General features: G+C 45.2%; 1 protein-coding gene across 4 annotated transcripts in view; it reads left to right on the top strand.

The window, feature by feature from the left end:
* ccdc180 (coiled-coil domain containing 180) overlaps nucleotides 1-20,278 on the top strand; it is a 184,011-nt gene that overhangs the window by 9,184 nt on the left and 154,549 nt on the right. For all 4 annotated transcript variants that reach the window (XM_070863771.1, XM_070863772.1, XM_070863773.1 and 1 more), the window contains exons 3-6: nucleotides 9,858-10,048; nucleotides 12,623-12,711; nucleotides 14,592-14,701; nucleotides 17,711-17,839. In XM_070863771.1, coding sequence (XP_070719872.1) covers nucleotides 9,858-10,048; nucleotides 12,623-12,711; nucleotides 14,592-14,701; nucleotides 17,711-17,839 — 519 coding nt within the window. The remainder of the gene's footprint in view (nucleotides 1-9,857; nucleotides 10,049-12,622; nucleotides 12,712-14,591; nucleotides 14,702-17,710; nucleotides 17,840-20,278) is intronic.

The raw sequence follows: 20,278 nt of genomic DNA, 5'->3' as shown, positions 1-20,278 counted from the left end.
TTGTATTCCATCTGCCAAACCTTAGCCCATTTGCTTAACCTATCTAAATCTCTTTGCAGCCTCTCTGTGTCCTCTACACAACCCGCTTTCCCACTAATCTTTGTGTCATCTGCAAATTTTGTTGCACTACACTCTGTCCCCTCTTCCAGGTCATCTATGTATATTGTAAACAGTTGTGGTCCCAGCACCAATCCCTGTGGCACACCACTAACCACCGATTTCCAACCCGAAAAAGACCCATTTATCCCGACTCTCTGCTTTCTGTTAGCCAGCCAATTCTCTATCCATGCCAATACATTTCCTCTGACTCCGCGTACTTTTATCTTCTGCAGTAACCTTTTGTGTGGTACCTTATCGAATGCCTTTTGGAAATCTAAACACACCACATCCATCGGTACACCTCTATCCACCATGCTCGTTATATCTTCAAAGATTGCAGGACTAGTGCTGTAATAGCGGTTATCAGTCTGCCAGGATGTTAACTGCAGGTGTGATTGCAGGGTGCGGAGGAGGCCAGGGCAGATGGGAAGTTCCAGGAGTGAAGTTAGGAAACACTTCTACACGCAAAGGGTAGAAGAAGTTTGGAACTCTCTCCTGCAAATGGCTGTTGATGCTGGGTCAATTGTTAATTTTAAATCTGAGATTGATAGAGTTCTGTTAACCAGGCATATTAAGGGATATGGGGTAAAGGCAGGTGTACGGAGTTAGGTCACAAAATATAAATGGCGGAACAGGCTTGAGGGGCTAAACAGCCTACTCCTGTTCCTATGACTCCGGTGGCGTGAAGTCTGGGCCATGTTAAGTCCCAGGCCATTAATCAGGACGTGAGATTTCGCATGGCGTGAGGCTGCTGCTGGGGACCTCAGGGAATGGTCCCTGGATGTAAGGTGAGGAGGGCATCCAGAGCCTATTGCAGGCAAAGGAGGAAGAGGGCAGCCCGGCCCAAGCTTCCCTTGCGGTGCTCGGAAGACCTGCTCCTACAGCAACAACAATAACTTGTATTTATATAGCACCTTTAACGTAGTGAAAGGTCCGAAGGCGCTTCACAGGAGTGTTATAAGACAAAACAAATAAATTTGACACTGAGCCACATAAGAATAAATGACAGCAGATGACCAAAAGCTTGGTCAAAGAAGTAGGTTTTAAGGAGTGTCTTAAAGGAGGAATGAGACGTAGAGAGGCGGAGAGGTTTAGGCAGGGAGTTCCAGAGTTTGGGGTCTAGGCAACAGAAGGTACGGCCACCAATGGTTGAGTGATTATAATCAGGGATGCTCAAGAGGGCAGAATTAGAGGAGCGCAGACATCTCGGGGGGGGGGGGGGGGGTTGTGGGGCTGGAGGAGATGACAGAAATTGGGAGGGGTGAGGCCATGGAGTAATTTGAAAACAAGGATGAGAATTTTAAAATCAAGGTGTTGCTTAACCGGGAGCCAATGTCGGTCAGCGAGCACAGGGGTAATGGGTGAGCGGGACGTGGTGCGAGTTAGGACACGGGCTGCCAAGTTTTGGTGACCTCTAGTTTACGTCGAGTAGAATGTGGAAGGCCAGCCAGGAGTGCATTGGAGTAGTCAAGTCTAGAGTTAACAAAGGCTTGGATGTGGGTTTCAGCAGCAGATGAGCTGAGGCAAGGTGCGGAGATGGGCCATGTTACATAGAGCTCATTTCAGGGTCAAATATGACACCTAGGTTGCGAACAGTCTGGTTCAGCCTCATTCAGATGCTAGGGAGAGGGATGGAATCAGTGGATGGGGAACGGAGGTTGTGGCCTGAAAGAAAACCGTAAAAAACTAAAACCTACCCGAGCCTCTTCTAGCTACGATCCTGCCTGCCACCAGCTTTCACTGGCGACCTCGGCATTGAGCATCACTGCGGCGATCAGCAGGTAATATCACATCAGGGCCCGAATCACATCATCAGACTCCGCAGTTTAAATAGTAATGAGGTCTCCCGGCCCACGACACTGCAGAAAACCCGACAATTGAAATAGCGTAGTGCGTAAATGCAGCAGGAAAAGCCCGACCGCCATTTTAACCACCTGCCTGCCTCATTCCTGCTGGCGGGCAGGGTTAAAATCAGCCCTGATGTAGCGGTTGACCTTTGGTTGGCAACATTTTTATGTTTGGAAAGCTTCAAAAAAAATCTGAGTTACTGAGCAGATCTCACTTTGATTGACAGAGACGAGAATGGACAGCATTTAGTAACAGATTGAGTGTTATAGAATGGACGTCAGTGGTAGTGCCAATCAGTCAGAATGTGGCCCTGTTATTGACAGAGCAGGTTCTGTGGAACAATCAGCTCCGTGATTCACAGAGCAAGCATTATGGAGTGGTTCTCATTATTATTGACATGGGGCTGTGATGGGCAGCCACCATTGTGATTGAGTGAGTAAAGCTGAATTGATATAAATGGGATCGTTACAATGCAATTCAAAAAGGCTGCAGGCAGAAATTCCCAAATTGTTCCGGTGATTCGTGTCACTCGTATGACTAAAATATATTATTGGAAGAATGGTCACTGCACAGAGCAGCTTTAAAACCATTCGCATTAAAATCAAGGGATAAACCTTAAGGTAATTTTAATCAGACTAATTAGATTCATCCAAACTCCAATATCACTTTGAACTGAGAGTTGCAAGTGTTATGTGTTGAAGGTGAGAGAGAGAGAGAGAGAGAGAGATAGTGATGCAGTAGTACGGGACATCTTTTGTTCTTTTCATCAGGGACTCATCCTGGAATATGGCCCCACAGACTGAAAGAACTTTGCTGTCTCTGCCCTTGATCTTATCTGGAGGGTGGGGGGTGAGTGAAAAGGGCCAGTGTGGATAAAAACCTTCCGATGCATGTGCCTTCTGACCGGACACAACATCTAGAAACATAGAAACATAGAAAATAGGTGCAGGAATAGGCTATTTGGCCCTTCGAGCCTGCACCACCATTCAATATGATCATGGCTGATCATGCAACTTCAGTACCCCATTCCTGCTTTCTCTCCATACCCCTTCATCCCTTTAGCCGCAAGGGCCACATCTAACTCCCTTTTGAATATATCTACTGAACTGGCCTCAACAACTTTCTGTGGTAGAGAATTCTACAGGTTCACAATTCTCTAAGTGAAGAAGTTTCTCCTCATCTCGGTCCTAAATGGCTTACCCCTTATCCTTAGACTGTGACCCCTGGTTCTGGACTTCCCCAACATCGGGAACATTCTTCCTGCATCTAACCTGTCCAATCCTGTCAGAATTTTGTATGTTTCTATGAGGTCCTCTCTCATTCTTCTAAATTCCAGTGAATATAAGCTTAGTCGTCCAGTCTTTAGAAACATAGAAAATAGGTGCAGGAGTAGGCCCTTCGGCCCTTCGAGCCTGCACTGCCATTCAATAAGATCATGGCTGATCATTCTCTCAGTAGCCCTTTCCTGCTTTCTCTCCATATCCCTTGATCCCCTTAGCCGTAAGGGCCATATCTAACTCCCTCTTGAATATATCCAATGAACTGGCATCAACAACTCTCTTCGGTAGGGAATTCCATAGGTTTAACAACTCTCTGAGTGAAGAAGTTTCTCTTCATCTCAGTCCTAAAGGGCCTACCCCTTATCCTAAGACTATGTCCCCTGGTTCTGGACTTCCCCAATATCGGGAACATTCTTCCCGCATCTAACCTGTCCAGTCCCGTCAGAATCTTATACGTTTCTATGAGATCCCCTCTCATCCTTCTAAACTCCAGTGAATAAAGGCCCAGTTGATCCAGTCTCTCCTCATATGACAGCCCAGCCATCCCGGGAATCAGTCTGGTGAACCTTCGCTGCACTCCTTCAATAGCAAGAACGTCCTTCCTCAGATTAGAAGACCAAAACTGAACACAATATTCCAGGTGAGGCCTCACCAAGGCCCTGTACAACTGCAGTAAGACCTCCCTGCTCCTATACTCAAAACCCCTAGCTATGAAGGCCAACATACCATTTGCCTTCTTCACCGCCTGCTGTACCTGCATGCCAACTTTCAATGACTGATGTACCATGACACCCAGGTCTCGTTGCACCTCCCCTTTTCCTAATCTGTCACCATTCAGATAATAGTCTGTGTGGAAATACCAGAAAGGATTAAGAAGTTAATTCAGACCTGGGGTCTAAAAAAAAAACTAACAAGCTCTCTTGCACAAAAAACAAGCAGGTGTTAACCTCAGGGTCAATGAGATAAGGGATGAGGTAGAGTTGTAACCATCAGGGAAAGTCACGGGATAATAAAGCCAAATGCCAGTTAACAAAGTTCCAGCAATTGCTAATGACCGAACAAAAGGACAGGCTAGGAATAACAGTTTGAAGACCAATGGACAAGAGGGAGTTACCTACCATCACAGGACCAGCTGTGGCCACAGCAGGGAGGGTGATAAGAAAGATTCCAGGGATCAAATTAATGGTCGGGGAAGGGAGACTCCCAACTTGGTAATAACTTTTGGAGGAGAGAGACAAGCTGAGATAACAGCAGAATGTCTCTGTATCTTGTAGAAACAAGCAGGCAATTAGTAGCAACCTATATGGCTAAGAAAGGGACAAAAAAGGTATAAAAATGGACACGTTGGGGCAGTCCGTAGCGAGAACCCGGGACTAACACTTGACAGAAGCAGGGACCAGGGAGTGACCCTTGAAGGAACAGTGTCAGGACCGGATTGATCACCTGGGACGTATTGGGTAACTATATTAACAGTGTTGAGTTGGACAGAGTATTTTGAACAGCAAGGAACACCCTTTGGAATGCCTTGTTTGCAGAGTTGAGTTAAACAGAGTTGAACAGAGAGAGTATTTGGAGCGGAGAGGAACATGTTTTGGAACACCTTTTCTGCAGAGTTAAACAGAGTTGAGTTAAACAGAATTGAACAGAGTTAGTATTTTGAGTGGAAAGGAACAGCCTCTGGAACGCCTTTCTGCAGAGTTAAGCAGAGTTAAATAGAGTATAAGTAGTGAGTCTTATATTTCCTTTGTATTGAGTAACTATAGAGTATAAGTGGTGAGTCTTGTACTTTTCCTGTATAAAACGAACATTAACGATACTGTCATTTGTCAAGTGTGTAATTTGGTATTTAACTCAGGAACCGTCGAAGGCAACTACTAGTCACACGACTAGCGAAATTGCCACTTGTGCAACATTCTGCCTTCCTGTTTTTGCCACCAAAGTGGATAACCTCACATTTATCCACATTATACTGCATCTGCCATGCATTTGCTCACTCACCTAACCTGTCCAAGTCACTCTGCAGCCTCTTAGCATCCTCCTCACAGCTCACACTGCCACCCAGCTTAGTGTCATCTGCAAACTTGGAGATATTACATTCAATTCCTTCGTCCAAATCATTAATGCATATTGTAAATAGTTGGGGTCCCAGCACTGAACCTTGCGGCACTCCACTAGTCACTGCCTGCCATTCTGAAAAGGACTCGTTTATTCCTACTCTTTGCTTCCTGTCTGCCAACGAGTTCTCTATCCACGTCAATACATTACCCCCAATACCATGTGCTTTAATTTTGCACACTAATCTCTTGTGTGGGACCTTGTCAAAAGCCTTTTGAAAGTCCAAATATACAACATCCACTGGTTCTCCCTTGTCCACTCTACTAGTTACATCCTCAAAAAATTCCAGAAGATTTGTCAAGCATGATTTCCCTTTCATAAATCCATGCAGAATTGGACCAATCCTGTCACTGCTTTCCAAATGCACCGCTATTACATCTTTAATAATTGATTCCAACATTTTGCCCACTAATCTGACAGGGAAATACCAGGTGGGGGGGGGGGGGGGGGGGAGGGGCAGTCGTAATATTCTAACCATGGGACGTCTTAGAGCCAATTTACTACATGTGGCAGATGTTAGTCTGGCCGTCAAGGTGGCTTTGGCTTTGAGGTCACAGTTTAAAACTAAGGAGGACACAAACAACCTTCCAGATATAAAAGGGGTCAAAGGCTCTAGTAAGAAGGAGGAACTGAGGGAAATCCTTATTAGTCGGGAAATTGTGTTGGGAAATTGATGGGATTGAAGGCCGATAAATCCCCAGGACCTGATGGACTGCATCCGAGAGTACTTAAGGAGGTGGCCTTGGAAATAGCGGATGCATTGTCAGTCATTTTCCAACATTCCATAGACTCTGGATCAGTTCCTATGGAGTGGAGGGTAGCCAATGTAACTCCACTTTTTAAAAAAGGAGGGAGAGAGAAAACAGAGAATTATAGACCTGTCAGCCTGACATCGGTAGTGGGTAAAATGATGGAATCAATTATTAAGGATGTCATAGCAGCGCATTTGGAAAGAGGTGACATGATAGGTCCAAGTCAGCATGGATTTGTGAAAGGGAAATCATGCTTGACAAATTTTCTGGAATTTTTTGAGGATATTTCCAGTAGAGTGGACAAGGGAGAACCAGTTGATGTGGTACATTTGGACTTTCAGAAGGCTTTCGACAAGGTCCCACACAAGAGATTAATGTGCAAAGTTAAAGCACATGGGATTGGGGGTAGTGTGCTGACGTGGATTAAGAACTGGTTGGCAGACAGGAAGCAAAGAGTAGGAGTAAATGGGTACTTTTCAGAATGGCAGGCAGTGACTAGTGGGGTACTGCAAGGTTCTGTGCTGGGATCCCAGCTGTTTACATTGTACATTAATGATTTAGACGAGGGGATTAAATGTAGTATCTCCAAATTTGCGGATGACACTAAGTTGGGTGGCAGTGTGAGCTGCGAGGAGGATGCTATGAGGCTGCAGAGTGACTTGGATAGGTTAGGTGAGTGGGCAGATGCATGGCAGATGAAGTATAATGTGAATAAATGTGAGGTTATCCACTTTGGTGGTAAAAAGAGAGAGACAGACTATTACCTGAATGGTGACAGATTAGGAAAAGGGAAGGTGCAACAAGACCTGGGTGTCATGGTACATCAGTCATTGAAGGTTGGCATGCAGGTACAGCAGGCGGTTAAGAAAGCAAATGGCATGTTGGCCTTCATAACGAGGGGATTTGAGTACAGGGGCAGGGAGGTGTTGCTACAGTTGTACAGGGCCTTGGTGAGGCCACACCTGGAGTATTGTGTATAGTTTTGGTCTCCTAACTTGAGGAAGGACATTCTTGCTATTGAGGGAGTGCAGCGAAGGTTCACCAGACTGATTCCCGGGATGGCGGGACTGACATATCAAGAAAGACTGGATCAACTGGGCTTGTATTCACTGGAGTTCAGAAGAATGAGAGGGGATCTCATAGAAACGTTTAAAATTCTGACGGGTTTAGACAGGTTAGATGCAGGAAGAATGTTCCCAATGTTGGGGAAGTCCAGAACCAGGGGTCACAGTCTAAGGATAAGGGGTAAGCCATTTAGGACTGAGATGAGGAGAAACTTCTTCACCCAGAGAGTGGTGAACCTGTGGAATTCTCTACCACAGGAAGTTGTTGAGGCCAATTCACTAAATATATTCAAAAAGGAGTTAGATGTAGTCCTTACTACTAGGGGGATCAAGGGGTATGGTGAGAAAGCAGGAATGGGGTACTGAAGTTGCATGTTCAGCCATGAACTCATTGAATGGTGGTGCAGGCTCGAAGGGCCGAATGGCCTACTCCTGCACCTATTTTCTATGTTTCTATGTTTCTAAAAGTGGCAATGCAGGTTACTAAGGGCATTAAACAAAGCACTGGGGTTCATTTCCAGAGGGATAGAATTGAAAAGCACGTAGAGAACGTTGGTTAGACCGCACTTGGATCACTGTGAACAGTTTTGGTAGCCATATTATAAAATGGATATAATTGCACTGGAGAAATTGCAAAAAAGATTTACTAGAACGATACTAGAACTGAGAGGTTATACCTATCAGGAAAGATTGAACAGGTTGGGGCCCTTTTCTCCAAAAAAGGGAAGACTGAGGGGTGACCTGATAGACGTCTTTAAGATTATGAAGTATTTGATAAGGTAAATGTAGAGAAGATATTTTCAAATGGGGGCAAGACCAGAACTAGAGGCCATAAATATAAGATAGTCACTAATAAATCCAATAGGGATTTAAGGAGAAAACGCTTTACCTAGTGGTTAGAATGTGGAACTCGCTACCACAAGGCGTTGTTGAGGCGACTAGCATTTAAAAGGAAGCTAGTAGGCACATGAGTGAGAAAGGAATAGAAGGATATCATAGAATCATAGAAATTTACAGCACGGAAGGAGGCCAATTCAGCCCATTGTGTCCTTGCTGGCCGACAAAGAGCTGCCCAGCCTAATCCCACTTTCCAGCTCTTGGTTCATAGCCCTGTAGGTTACAGTACTTCAAGTGCATAGCCAAGTACTTTTTAAATGTGGTGAGGGTTTCTGCCTCTACCACCCTTGCAGGCAGTGAGTTCCAGACCCCCACCACCCTCTGGGTGAAAAAGATTCCCCTCAAATCCCCTCTACCAATTACTTTAAATCTATGCCCACTGGTTGTTGAACCCTCTGCTAAGGGAAATAAGTCCTTCCTATTCACTCTATCTAGGTCCCTCATAATTTTATACACCTCAATCAGGTTTTCCCTCAGCCTCCTTTGTTGCAAAGAAAACAACCCCAGCATATCCAATCTTTCCTCCTGGCTATAATTCTCCAGTCCCAGCAACATCCTTGTAAATCTCCTCTGTATCCCCTCTCGTGCATGTTGATATGTTGATGGGTTTAGATGAAGAATGTGGGAGCTCATGTGGAGCATAAACACCAGCATGGACCTGTTGAGCTGAATGGCCTTTTTCTGTGCTGTAACTAATTTGCAATACTGTGTAATACCTCTAATTTAGTGTTAAAATAGCAATTTCAACAACAACAGGGCCGAAATCCAGGGTCTCAAAGAGAGGTGTTAATGCCCGTTTGCGACGGCCTTTCCTAAAAATCGAATGGCCGCCACTTTGGGGTCAACAGGTCGACCCGAGCAAAATTCAGGTCGGGGATTTTTCAGCATGGACCCCATCCCGCCCAAGTAGTTGCACCACCAATGTTGAGCAATAAAAAAATACTTACCCATCAATTTTCACCTGAATCCGTCAATCTCCCGCTGTGCGGTGCCCCTGACAGGTTATTCTGCCAGTGCACCATCTCCACACTGAGTGCGGCCCGGCAGCGCGGCCGCCCTTAAAGGGGAGGACCCACTGCCGCAATGGAAACGTTTTTGCCTGCCGACTTGCCGATCAGCCGGCAAAATACTGCCCCTGGGTTCAGCCGGGCCGCCAATGGGCAGCCTGGCACCCCCTATTGGGTGGCAGGCTACTGGCCCGGCCAAAACTCTCCCTGGTGGCCCAGTGGCCAAAGTTTAAAAAATGATAGAATCTCTCCCCTTTAACAGAGGGGAGAGAGCGTGGTGACGCACACGCGCTGTGACGTCACCACGACTCCACCGATCATTGATAGTGACAGAGGCCCAGACCCACCCATTTTCAGCCAGTCAGCCTGGCTTTGAATCTAAGGCCTGTCCCATTATGACCCATTTGCTGTAGGACTTTGAAAAAAATGTCAAAGTCCTGAAAATGGATCTACTTATCGTACCAGTAGTTCCAGCGGTAAGTACCACTCCAAAACGTTCTGGTGCACCTAAATTTCGCCCCAGTCAACTTTTATTTATATAGTGCCTTTGACGTCCCAAGACGCTTCACAGCAGTGTAATAAGACAAAACACTGAACCGCTGTTGTGTGAAATAGAAAGCTAGTGCAGTGGAGTTCCTGAAGTAGAACATGTTGCAGTTCAACATCTCTCATCTCGATTCTAGCAAAGCTTAAAAATATCACCAGTCTGAATAATGTGAAGAGAAATATTATTTTTGGCACTATAGCATTCAAAAAGATATATTTACATTTTTTTAAATCTGCACATCTGTAAAGGTTCAGCTCGTGCGTACACTGGGTGAAACAAGAAGAAAATCCGTTCACCATGGTGATTCCTTTGAAAATGGGAGGATTCCCATTGTCCGGAATCTGGACACACCACCAGGACAAATCCTCTCACTTCGTCAGCGTACATGGATGAAGGGATTACTAAACGATGGCTTCACTGAAAACCCAGTGTTGCACAGGTAACTGTGTTTGTGTCAATCTCAGCGGGGCACTTTGAAGTACAGGTATATAGATTCATTTTGACGGGCTGGGCTCAGTCTGCACTTTATGACACCAATAGCAACAGAGAGCACAGACTGATTATAAGGCAGCAATCTCGTCAGTGGGTTTCAGATGGGCTTTGATTATCATTTCAAAAAGGACATAACAGTCACCCATTCCACAAGATGATTCTCATGTGAAATTTTGTTTTTAGCATAATATGCTTTGTGATTTAATGGCTTTTGAATTTTCTTCCTTCTTGTGCCCCACCTCTCCTGAAATCACAAATTCATGTTTGATAGGCAGCACTCCCAATACTTGGTCCAAGTCGCCATTCTTTGTGTGTGAGCCTTGACGGTAAGTGTCAGCAGGCTACCGAGTTGTGGGAGCACCGCGGCTGAACCTGATCCAGGCCTCGCCAGGTGTCAACGCTTAACCACTTCCAATAAGGATCAGAAACAGCGACCGCGACTGTTTCGACGCCCCCCTCCCCCCCGATCAGGGTGTTGAGCCTAATGGTCGCACTCTTGCTCCCCCAACTTGCTGAGCACAGTGTAAGATTCACAGGGGCAGGCATGGGTGTGATCTACAACCTATTCAGGCAGAGGAACACCGGCAGCATTGTAAGGCTTCAACTGGGAGTGGCACAGTGGGGAAACAAATGATTTTATAATTTGAAGGGTTTTGAAGAAAGACTTGCATTTATATAGTGCCTTTCACAACCTCAGGATGTTCCAAAGTGCTTTAAAATCAGTGAAGTATGTTTTTGAACTGTAGTCACTATTGTAATGTAGGAAACGCAGCAGCCAATTTGTACACAGCCAGCTCCCATAAACAGCAATGAGATAATGGACAAATAATCTGTTTTTGTTATGTTGATTGAGGGATAAATATTGGCCCAGGACACCCTGCTCTTATTCGAAATGGTGCCATGGGATCTTTTATGTCCACCTGAGAGAGCAGACGGGGCCTCGGTTTAATGTCTCATTAGAAAAACGGCACCTCCGACAGTGCAGCGCTCCCCAAGTACTGCACTGGAGTGTCAGCCTAGAATTTTTTGTGCTCAAGTCTTTGGAGTGGGATTTGAACCCACAGCTTTCTGTCTCAAAGGTGAGAGTGCTACCCACTGAGCCACAGCTGACAGACAGATTAATATTTGCTAATTTTATATCAGTACAATTTTTGTTGTTGTCATCGTTCATCGCTTATTTTGTTTCGGGAAAGACTCTTGATGCGAAAACAAAGATTCACATCCAAAAGACTTTAAAAAAAAAAAAATGCTCTGAGCTCAAATAGAACCAATTTAGCTGAACTACAATGAATAATAGGATAAACATTTTATTTAGGTTGGTCGTTACAATGTTTAGTGCATGAATATTAAAGGGGGGATTTTTAACTGGCAGCATGTTTCGGGTGCAGGGGGCAGTGGGGTGAGAATCAAGTCCCTCAATCCTTTCTTCACCCACCCCCTCCAACGTCATCAAATTGAGGTCCAGCCTATTTTGACTCTTGGGTCTCATTTACAACTCACCGTTCAGCCGTTAGCGGTTGAAGACTGGGCAGCCCGGAGACTCCCCACTAACAGTCTGGTAAGTCGCTGCAGGGATTTTGGCAGGGTCTCATGGGTAGGATGGTGGCAGGGGGCGGGAGAAGCCTGGGGCAACAGAGGCTCAGTCTTTCCCTGTGGTGCCTGGAGGAGCACTCCTGCTCCTGCTAAGGAAAGTGTTACATTGGCCTCACAGGATCTCTGCTTCCTGCAGACCAGGTTTCACGAAGCAGGCCAGCTGTGACGAGCACCCCTCTCAATCAGTGGTTAAAATGACATCAGGGTCTGAACGACGTCATAGAACCCCGATTTGCACGTGTTAAGAAGGCCTAAAAAAAAGGGCTCAATTAATATGGTGGCAGGTGGGAATCGAATGGGAATGGGGAAGTCATTTTTCAGAAATTATTTTAATTGAACAGCTGCCCTGTTCCCACCGGTGATGGGCTAAAATTTCCTCCTAAGTCTCAACCTTGGCTCAGTGGGTGGCACTGTCGCCTCTGTCAGAAGGTTTTGGGCTCAATCCCCACTCCAGAGACTTGAGCAAATAATCTAGCCTGACACTTCAGTGCAGTACTGAGGGAGAGCTGCACTGTTGGAGGTGCAGTCTCTCGGATGATATTTTAAACTGAAACCCTGTCTGCCACTCCTTGGTGCACATAAAAGATCCCAGGGCACTATTCGAAGAGCATAGGCATTCCCCTGGTGTCTGAGCCAATATTCATGCCTCTACCAACATTGATTATCTGTCCATTTCTCTCTATTCTGTTTGTGGGACTTTGCTATGTGTGAATTGTCTGCTGCCTTTCCCTACATTACAGCAGTGACTGCACTTCAAAGGTACTTCATTGGCTGTAATGAACTTTGGGATGTCCTGAGGTTCTGAAAAGCACTATATAAATGCAAGTTCTTCTTTATTTGTCCATGCTTACACAAAAGAGGTATATAAGATTAAATGCTTGTAACTCAATCCAAAAACTTTTTCTGTTGTTGCATTCTTACATTTCAGAGACGCAGTCCTCTCAGCCATTAAACCTAAAGCGGTTGTTGAGCTGGACTGTGCAGTGAGGGAAGTGAAAGGTCTCCCAGATGTAATAGGTAAGCATGCTTCGATATATGCATTCTGAACATAGACACGGACACTGACAACACTTCAGTACCTCATCCAAATGGTCTTCTTTATGTGTGAGCCGGGACAATGAGAGTCAGTCGTCAATTTTCCAGAGAGGGCATAACATAGAATTACATAATTACATAGCATGTACACTAGCGAAACAGGCCATTCATAAGAACATAAGAAATAGGAACAGGAGTCGGCCATATGGCCCCTCGAGCCTGCTCCACCATTTAATACGATCATGGCTGATCTGATCATGGACTCAGGTCCACTTCCCTGCCCGCTCCCCATAACCCCTTAATCCTTTATCGGCCTAACATCAACAACAGCTTTTATTTATATAGCGCCTTTAACGTAGTAAAACATCCCAAGGCGCTTCACAGCAGTGTTATAAGACAAAACAAATAAATTTGACACCGAGCCACATAAGAAATTATGGTTGATGACCAAAAGCTTGGTCAAAGAGTTAAGTTTTAAGGAGCGTCTTAAAGGAGGATAAAGAGGTAGAGAGTCAGAGAGGTTTAGGGAGGGAGTTCCAGAGCTTGGGGCCTAGGCAGCTGAAGGAACGGCCACCAAATGTTAAGAAGTTATAAACAGGGATGCTCAAGAGTGCAGAATTTGAGGAGCGCAGACATCTCGTGGGGTTGTGAGGCTGAAGGAGATTACAGAGATAAGGAGGAGCGTACCGGTGGACATCCCTTGCTCCATCTCCAGGGGTACCCTGGCGCGAATGTAAACGCGGAAGAAAGGCAGGCAGTCAGGCTGAACAACCCCCTCGACCACCCTCTGTCTGGACCTGTTAATGGCCACCTTCGCCAGGCCCAGGAGCAGTCCTACCAGGAGGCCCTCCGACCTGTCAACAGCTCTACAACTATTAAGTAGAAACTTTAAATCATGCGCCCTCTTTTGGCACTAGAACCCACAAATTTCCAAATAAAACTTTAATGGAAACTTAGATCAAATTAAAATTTGGTTGCCGTGGGTGATGATGCACTCCAGTCCCTCCGGCGCCCACCTCTCACGGAAGGCTGCGAGCATACCGGTGGACACGGCGTGCTCCATTTCCAGGGACACCGTGGCTCGGATGTAACCGCGGAAGAGAGGCAGGCAGTCGGGCTGAACGACCCCCTCGACTGCCCGCTGCGTGGACCGGCTGATGGCCAGGCCCAGGAGCAGTCCTACCAGGAGGCCTTCCGACCTGTCAACAGCTCTACAACTCTTTTTGTTGAGAGAACAATAAATAAACATGAAATCAAATACCCCTGAATAAAAGGAGGCGGGGGGTGGGGGGGGGAGGACAGTCCAAACATTTTTCAAGTGCCCTTTTTTTTTTGTTGTTTTTTTTGTTTTTTTGGGGGGCACTAAAACCACAAATTATACAAGTACCCCCTGGCTAAAAGGGGAGGGGGACACTTAAAAACCTGGCACAATAAACTAATTAAACTTAAAACATATAAAATCAAATTAAAATTTGGTTGCAGGGGGGGGTTAATGCACTCCAGTCCCTCTGGTGCCCACCTCTCGCGGAAGGCCTTGAGCGTACCGGTGGACACCGCGTGCTCCATCTCCAGGTATACCCTGGCTCGGATGTAACCGCGGAAGAGAGGCAGGCAGTCGGGCTGAATGACCCCCTCGACCGCCCGCTGCCTGGACCAGCTGATGGCCAGGCCCAGGAGCAGTCCTACCAGGAGGCCTTCCGACCTGTCAACAGCTCTTCAAACCTGCATACTCACAGGTGTATACATTACAATCAGTTACCTTGAAGTAATCTCTTTTCCACAAAAGAACAAGCTCCAGAAATCACTCGAGGTACTATGTTTAAAATGCGTTGCTAAGCATAGTCTTTTCCTTTAAACTGCAGTTCCTGCAAAGATAGGCAGCACCATTATTCAGCAGCTGGCTGAGGTTAAACAGAAAAGCTATGAGACAGCAATAACGAAGTTGGAAGACGAACTGGCCACCATCAGCGGGGTATGAAAACATTGTCTTTATTTCTTTCCTCAGGAAATCAAGTTTAACACCATGTGTAATAGTACTAGGTGCTCTGAGATGTGACGTATGGTATGTCCCGCACCTGTTGCAGCGATGTACCTCCCTCTCACTTTCCATTACCCTGGCAGCATGCCTATAGTTCCATCTTAAAGACTAAGAGCTGGAATTTTGGGTGTTCTCCACTCTGTTTTCTGCCCCGGAGCGGCAGCAATGGCGGCGGTGAGGTGTTTTGGCCGAGTGGTCAGCCTCCAGCGCCCCGCAACGATCCTCGGGTCCGGCTTTGCTGCGGCGCTGAGCAGCGCCACCCTGAAGAGCTGCGCCCGGTGTGCAACGCCGCTGGTTGTGACGCCGGCGCGAGTCTTGACTCTTGCCCGACCCGTCCGCCCCGCAGCGCGCCCCGCACTGACCGCCTGGGAAATCAGGACGGTCCAACCATCATGTTGCCGAAAAGGTGAGTAATGGACTCCTAAAGTAGTGTGATTGTTTTTTCTTTTAATTTGTTTTGTGATGTGCGCTGTGGTGGTGTGGACAATGTTTTGGGAATGTTTTTGTAGGTTTTTGTTTTAAGGTTTTTCCCCCCCCCATCTCAAGTGTCTCTCTTTAGCTCGGGAGTTTCCCATGCTAGCACTCAAGAGAGATGTACAACGCCTCCCTTAGCGCTGCGCCCCCTGACACAGGGCCCAGCTGCGCAAACTTAATTACTGAGGCGCAAACTATTCCCTGGCACTAACTTTCCTGCCCCGCCGCCATTATCGCCCCAAAAACATCAAAGCTGAAAATACAGCCCAAAGTATGGCATTTGTATTCTCTCATGTCAGAGCTGAGATGGTAATAGAGAGAGAAAACATCAAATCATTGCAAAGGATTAATTTAGCGTCTGATGCGTTCACAATAAAGGATGAAACTGAGTACTGTGTACAATGAGCAAGTGTGACCTTAGCTCCTTTAATAAGATTCCAGAGTGCAGGTACGAGGATGACCTGCTTATATACCATGCTCCCAAGGAATGCTGGAATCCCTTGGGACTCCAACAGGTAGACCCTCTGGTGGTAGTGTAATATAGGTTGCAAGGGGTTAAATACATAACAGCGTCCTTTTTTTTAGTGGACCAATGGCTGTTTTGTTTAAATATTTTTGATGCACAGTGAATCCTGAAAGTACTGCGTAACACTGCGAGAGAGCAGGTCAGGGGAAAAGGAACCTTGGGCCAATGCAACATTAGTAGTTATTACTGTGGAACCTGCATTATCCTCAATCAAATTACCCCCGTCCCACCCCTTTCCTATGATACACTAGAATTTTTTTGGGGAAAAGCCTTGCGTAAGATGTTGCATCATTGCACAGCCCACTAAGACTAATCTTCTCCTGACGGTCACATCTCAACAAACCTTAAATTCATTTGTTGTTATTTATTCTGCGTTTGTCTTCATTGCCATGCCGAGGGCATTGGTTCAACCACATTTTGCAGTCGTGGTTTTATTCAAGTTCCCATTATCAATTGAAGGGGTGTTAATTGAGAGCCAGAAAATATGAGGGTCAGGAAATAGCAAGGAGATGCATTTTGGAATTGCAACTAATGTATGTCAGGCTGACTCTTTCATTGCTTTAAAGTCAACCTTGTGCCCTCTTGTTAAAGGGGCACAACCAATAAAACCTGAAAGTTAACGAAAAAGTTTAAAGGAACCTTAACAAATTAAATTAATATCCTATTTCCCGGTGGTGATGGTGCACTCCAGTCCCTCCGGTGCCCACCGGTCGTGAAAGACCTTGAGCGTGTTGACAGACATCACATGCTCCATCTCCAGAAACACCCAGGCACGAATGTAGCTGCGGAAGAGAGGCAGGCATGTATGTCGGGCTGTGTGGTGTACAATAACAATTTATATTTATATAGCACCTTTAACGTAATGAAACATCCCAAGGCGTATTATGAGATTAAAAATTTGACACCGAGCCGTATAAGTAGACACCCCAGGAGCCATTTTGTGTATCGTATACAGAACAACAATAATTAGCCATCAGTTATTTTGGCTTCGTGGCCAATTAACCAATTTAATATTATGACCATGATTTCTTTTCCTTCCACTTGAAACAGTTGTGGACCACCAGATATAACCACAACCATTGTATTTCAAAATAATCTTGCCTCATGTATGTTAACTGGAGATCAGCATATTATCTAGCTTTAATGCTGTCATTAATTAGCACTGCAACTTAAATAAGCCATCTGATTATGGTAAGAGAATAATTAACCTTGAGTGCTTAGAGCCTGGGGTGGGGTGTTAATTATGATTTACTGCTGGAACATGGCTAGGAAAATAGCTTTTTTTTCCAGCTGTGTGACTAAATCAGAATTTTTAAAACAAACTATAATAATCATTTGAAAAGTAATCATATTCCAGCCAGTGATAATCAGGCCAGCTGTAGATTGGCCCATTGACTAGTTACTGCGGCTTTTTTTTGTTATTCATTCACAGTAAGGCCAGCATTTATTGCCCATCACTAATTAGCCTCAAGAAGGTGGTGGTGAGCTGCCTGTGAATGCAACTGAGTGGCTTGCTAGGCCATTTCAAAGGGGCAGTTAAGAGTCAACCACATTGCTGTGGGTCTGGAGTCACATATAGGCCAGACCAGGTAAAGACAGCAGATTTCCTTCAAGGAAATTAGTGAGCAAGATGGGTTTTCACAACAATCCAGTAGTTTCATGGTCACCATTACTGCTACTAGCTGTTTATTCCAGATTTATTTAATGAATTGCATTTAAATTCCCCAGCTGCCGTGGTGAGATTTGAACTCACATCTCTGGATCATTGGTCCAGGCCTCTGGATTACTAGTCCAGTGACATAACCCCTATGCTGTCCATTGCCACTCCTCTGGTCAGAGCTTCCCATGCACAGTCCCAACATCTCACCTTTGGCCCTAAATGTAGCCTTTTCCTATTCATATTTTAAAGACAGAAATAAACTTTATCATTTTGACTCTCCTAGGCTTTGGAGAATCAGTTTACTGAAGCTGCAGAGCGTCTATTGCAGGAAGTGGAGGAGTCCCACCAAACCGTTCACAAACTATTGTCAAGTGCAGAAAATGACAGCAATGTGTCTGCATTAGCATTTCAGGTACAGTTCAAAGCTCTCTTCATTTTTAACACCACTCTACAGTCAGCAAGAGGAAGCATACAGCAGCACGAAAGTTATGCAAAGTGTTCCATCTTCAAATGCAGAGTTAACGATCACTTGCTCAACCAAGGGTCGCTGGAGTCTGTAGTGGGCTGTGGAATGTATGCCATTTCTTAATAAACGAGAAGGGTTGCCCCAGTGCCACTCAAACAAAAAAAAACTAACCAAAGTGCCCCCTTTTTAGAAGGGCGCAGCTTATCGTAAACAAAATCATAAATAAAACAAAGGGTGCTTATCAAATTAAATAATGGGGCATAAATTGCGGCCTCTCCGGGGCGCGTACGATGTGCGCACGTGCCCGAAGAGGTCCCGCAAGTTCTGGGTTTAGGCGTGTGAAGAGTATGCGCCTGAACCCGGCACTTGCGCTCTGTCAAAATCAGATCCCGTGCCTCCCCGGTAGAAGGGCCTTCGCAGACGGAGAGTTGAGCTATTTGCCTAATTCTTGCCCAGTGAATGTCCTTCAAGCTCTTACACCAGGTAAAAGCAGGCGTAAGACCTGCGTTTAACAGCGTAAGAGTTTTAAAAGATAGAAAAAATAACTTTTATTACTCAATTTTATATTAAAAACCTTGCTCATGAAGGTAAGTTTATATTTAACACTATTAAAACATTTAAAGAATTAAAAAGAAATCTTTTTTTTTCTAAAATTAAATTTAAATTTAATTCAATTTTTATTAATTTAAAAAAAGTAAAGTGTCTTTTAATTAATGTTTGTGTTTTCTTTATTTTTACGGATATTCTCATTCATAATAATAGGAGCTCTGAGCTTCTTTACTGCGAATGAGAATACTACATTTTCATTGGTGGTTCAAGCCCACGTGATCCCAGGAAGCGCTTACGCCCCTGGGATGCGTGGGCCTCTGCGCTGAGCTGCGCAGCTCGGCCTGGGACCCAAAGTCTATGTTGGAGAGGGACCACCAGTTATTTTTGGGTTTTTTTGTGGTCGGAGGCTTCTGCCAGCGGGATGTCTCCTACCGCAATTTTTGGACCAATAATAGTGCCACACGTGCCCGATATACCCTCCAGTCTCGGAAGTCCTCAAGTGTACAGGCGGATCCAGGGCCTGTGGAAGGTATGTAACTTGCCTATTGGTTTCCCAGTCATGTTCTCCAATTCTTTCTGTCCTGCCAGTGACCACTAGTATCAAATTAAGTGAAGCGCCTGTCCTTGTCACTCTTTCCTGTTAACATTGCTGATTAATGTTGGATAACACACAGACACACACTGGTAGGCTTCACTTCCCTGAAGATTTATCTCCTGTTTGTAATTAGTTAGCTGTTACAAAAAGATATCGAGTGAGTAATGGTGTCACTGTTGAACGACTGTAAAACTATTTATATATGCTCTGGGAAAAAAAAAACACAATGATTCACGTCTAAGATATCAGAGCTCCAGTCCTCAAAGCACTTTTTGTGCCAATGCTGAGGTTTTTTTGCATATTGTGTGAATATATTTAGCTCTGTGTATAAAGTTAAAGAAAAATTATTTTAATCATCTTTCATTATCATACTAATGGCAATGTGATTTCGCCCAGTTTAATTCTACATTAGGGTACGGAATCCTTCACAATACAGCACAGGTTGTGCTATATGAAAACTATTTTATTCAAGTGACTTATACATTATTCCTGATGGTGCTACCCCAGCCTCTGGGACTCTTAATTAGCTCAAGGGAGATGCACAATAGTAGTCTGAGATTGACTGTCTCTACTTTATAAACTGAAGGTGTTTGACATGCACACCAGGTTAATCAGCATCTAAAAGATAAATAAAAACAGAAAATGCTGGAAATACTCAGCGGGTCAGGCAGCATCTGTGAAGAGAGAAACAGAGTTAACGTTTCAGGTCGATGACCCTTCGTCAGAACTGAAAAAGTTAGAGATGTAACAGGGGAGAGGGGAGGAAAGAACAAAAAGGATGGTCTGTGATAGGATGGAAGGCAGAAGAGATTAAGAGACGAGTGGGATGATGGCGCAAGGCAAAATGAGATGGTAATGGGACATGTTAAGAAACAAAAGATGAGCCTAGATAGGGTGTAAATGGCAGAATCATCAACAGCTGCCGTGAGAAAGAGAAAAACACAGAAGAAAAGAAAAAAAATATAGGGGCAGAGGGTACGGTCTGAAATTGTTGAACCCGATGTTGACTCCAGAAGGCTGTAAAGTGCCTAAACGAAAGATGAGGTGCTGTTCCTCGAGCTTGTATTGAGTTTCACTGGAACAGTGCAGGAGGCCGAGGACGGAGAGGTCAGAGTGGGAGTGGAGCGGAGAATTAAAGTGAAAGGTGACCAGAAGCTCGGGGTCACGCTTACGGACTGAACGGAGATGTTCTGCAAAACGGTCACCCAATCTGCGTTTGGTCTCCCAATGTGAAGGATTAC

Source organism: Pristiophorus japonicus, chromosome 20 (genome assembly GCF_044704955.1).
Source record: "Pristiophorus japonicus isolate sPriJap1 chromosome 20, sPriJap1.hap1, whole genome shotgun sequence".
Classification (NCBI taxonomy): domain Eukaryota; kingdom Metazoa; phylum Chordata; class Chondrichthyes; family Pristiophoridae; genus Pristiophorus; species Pristiophorus japonicus.
The sequence above is the reverse complement of the archived record's forward strand: the minus strand, read 5'-3'. Positions and strand labels throughout refer to the sequence as shown.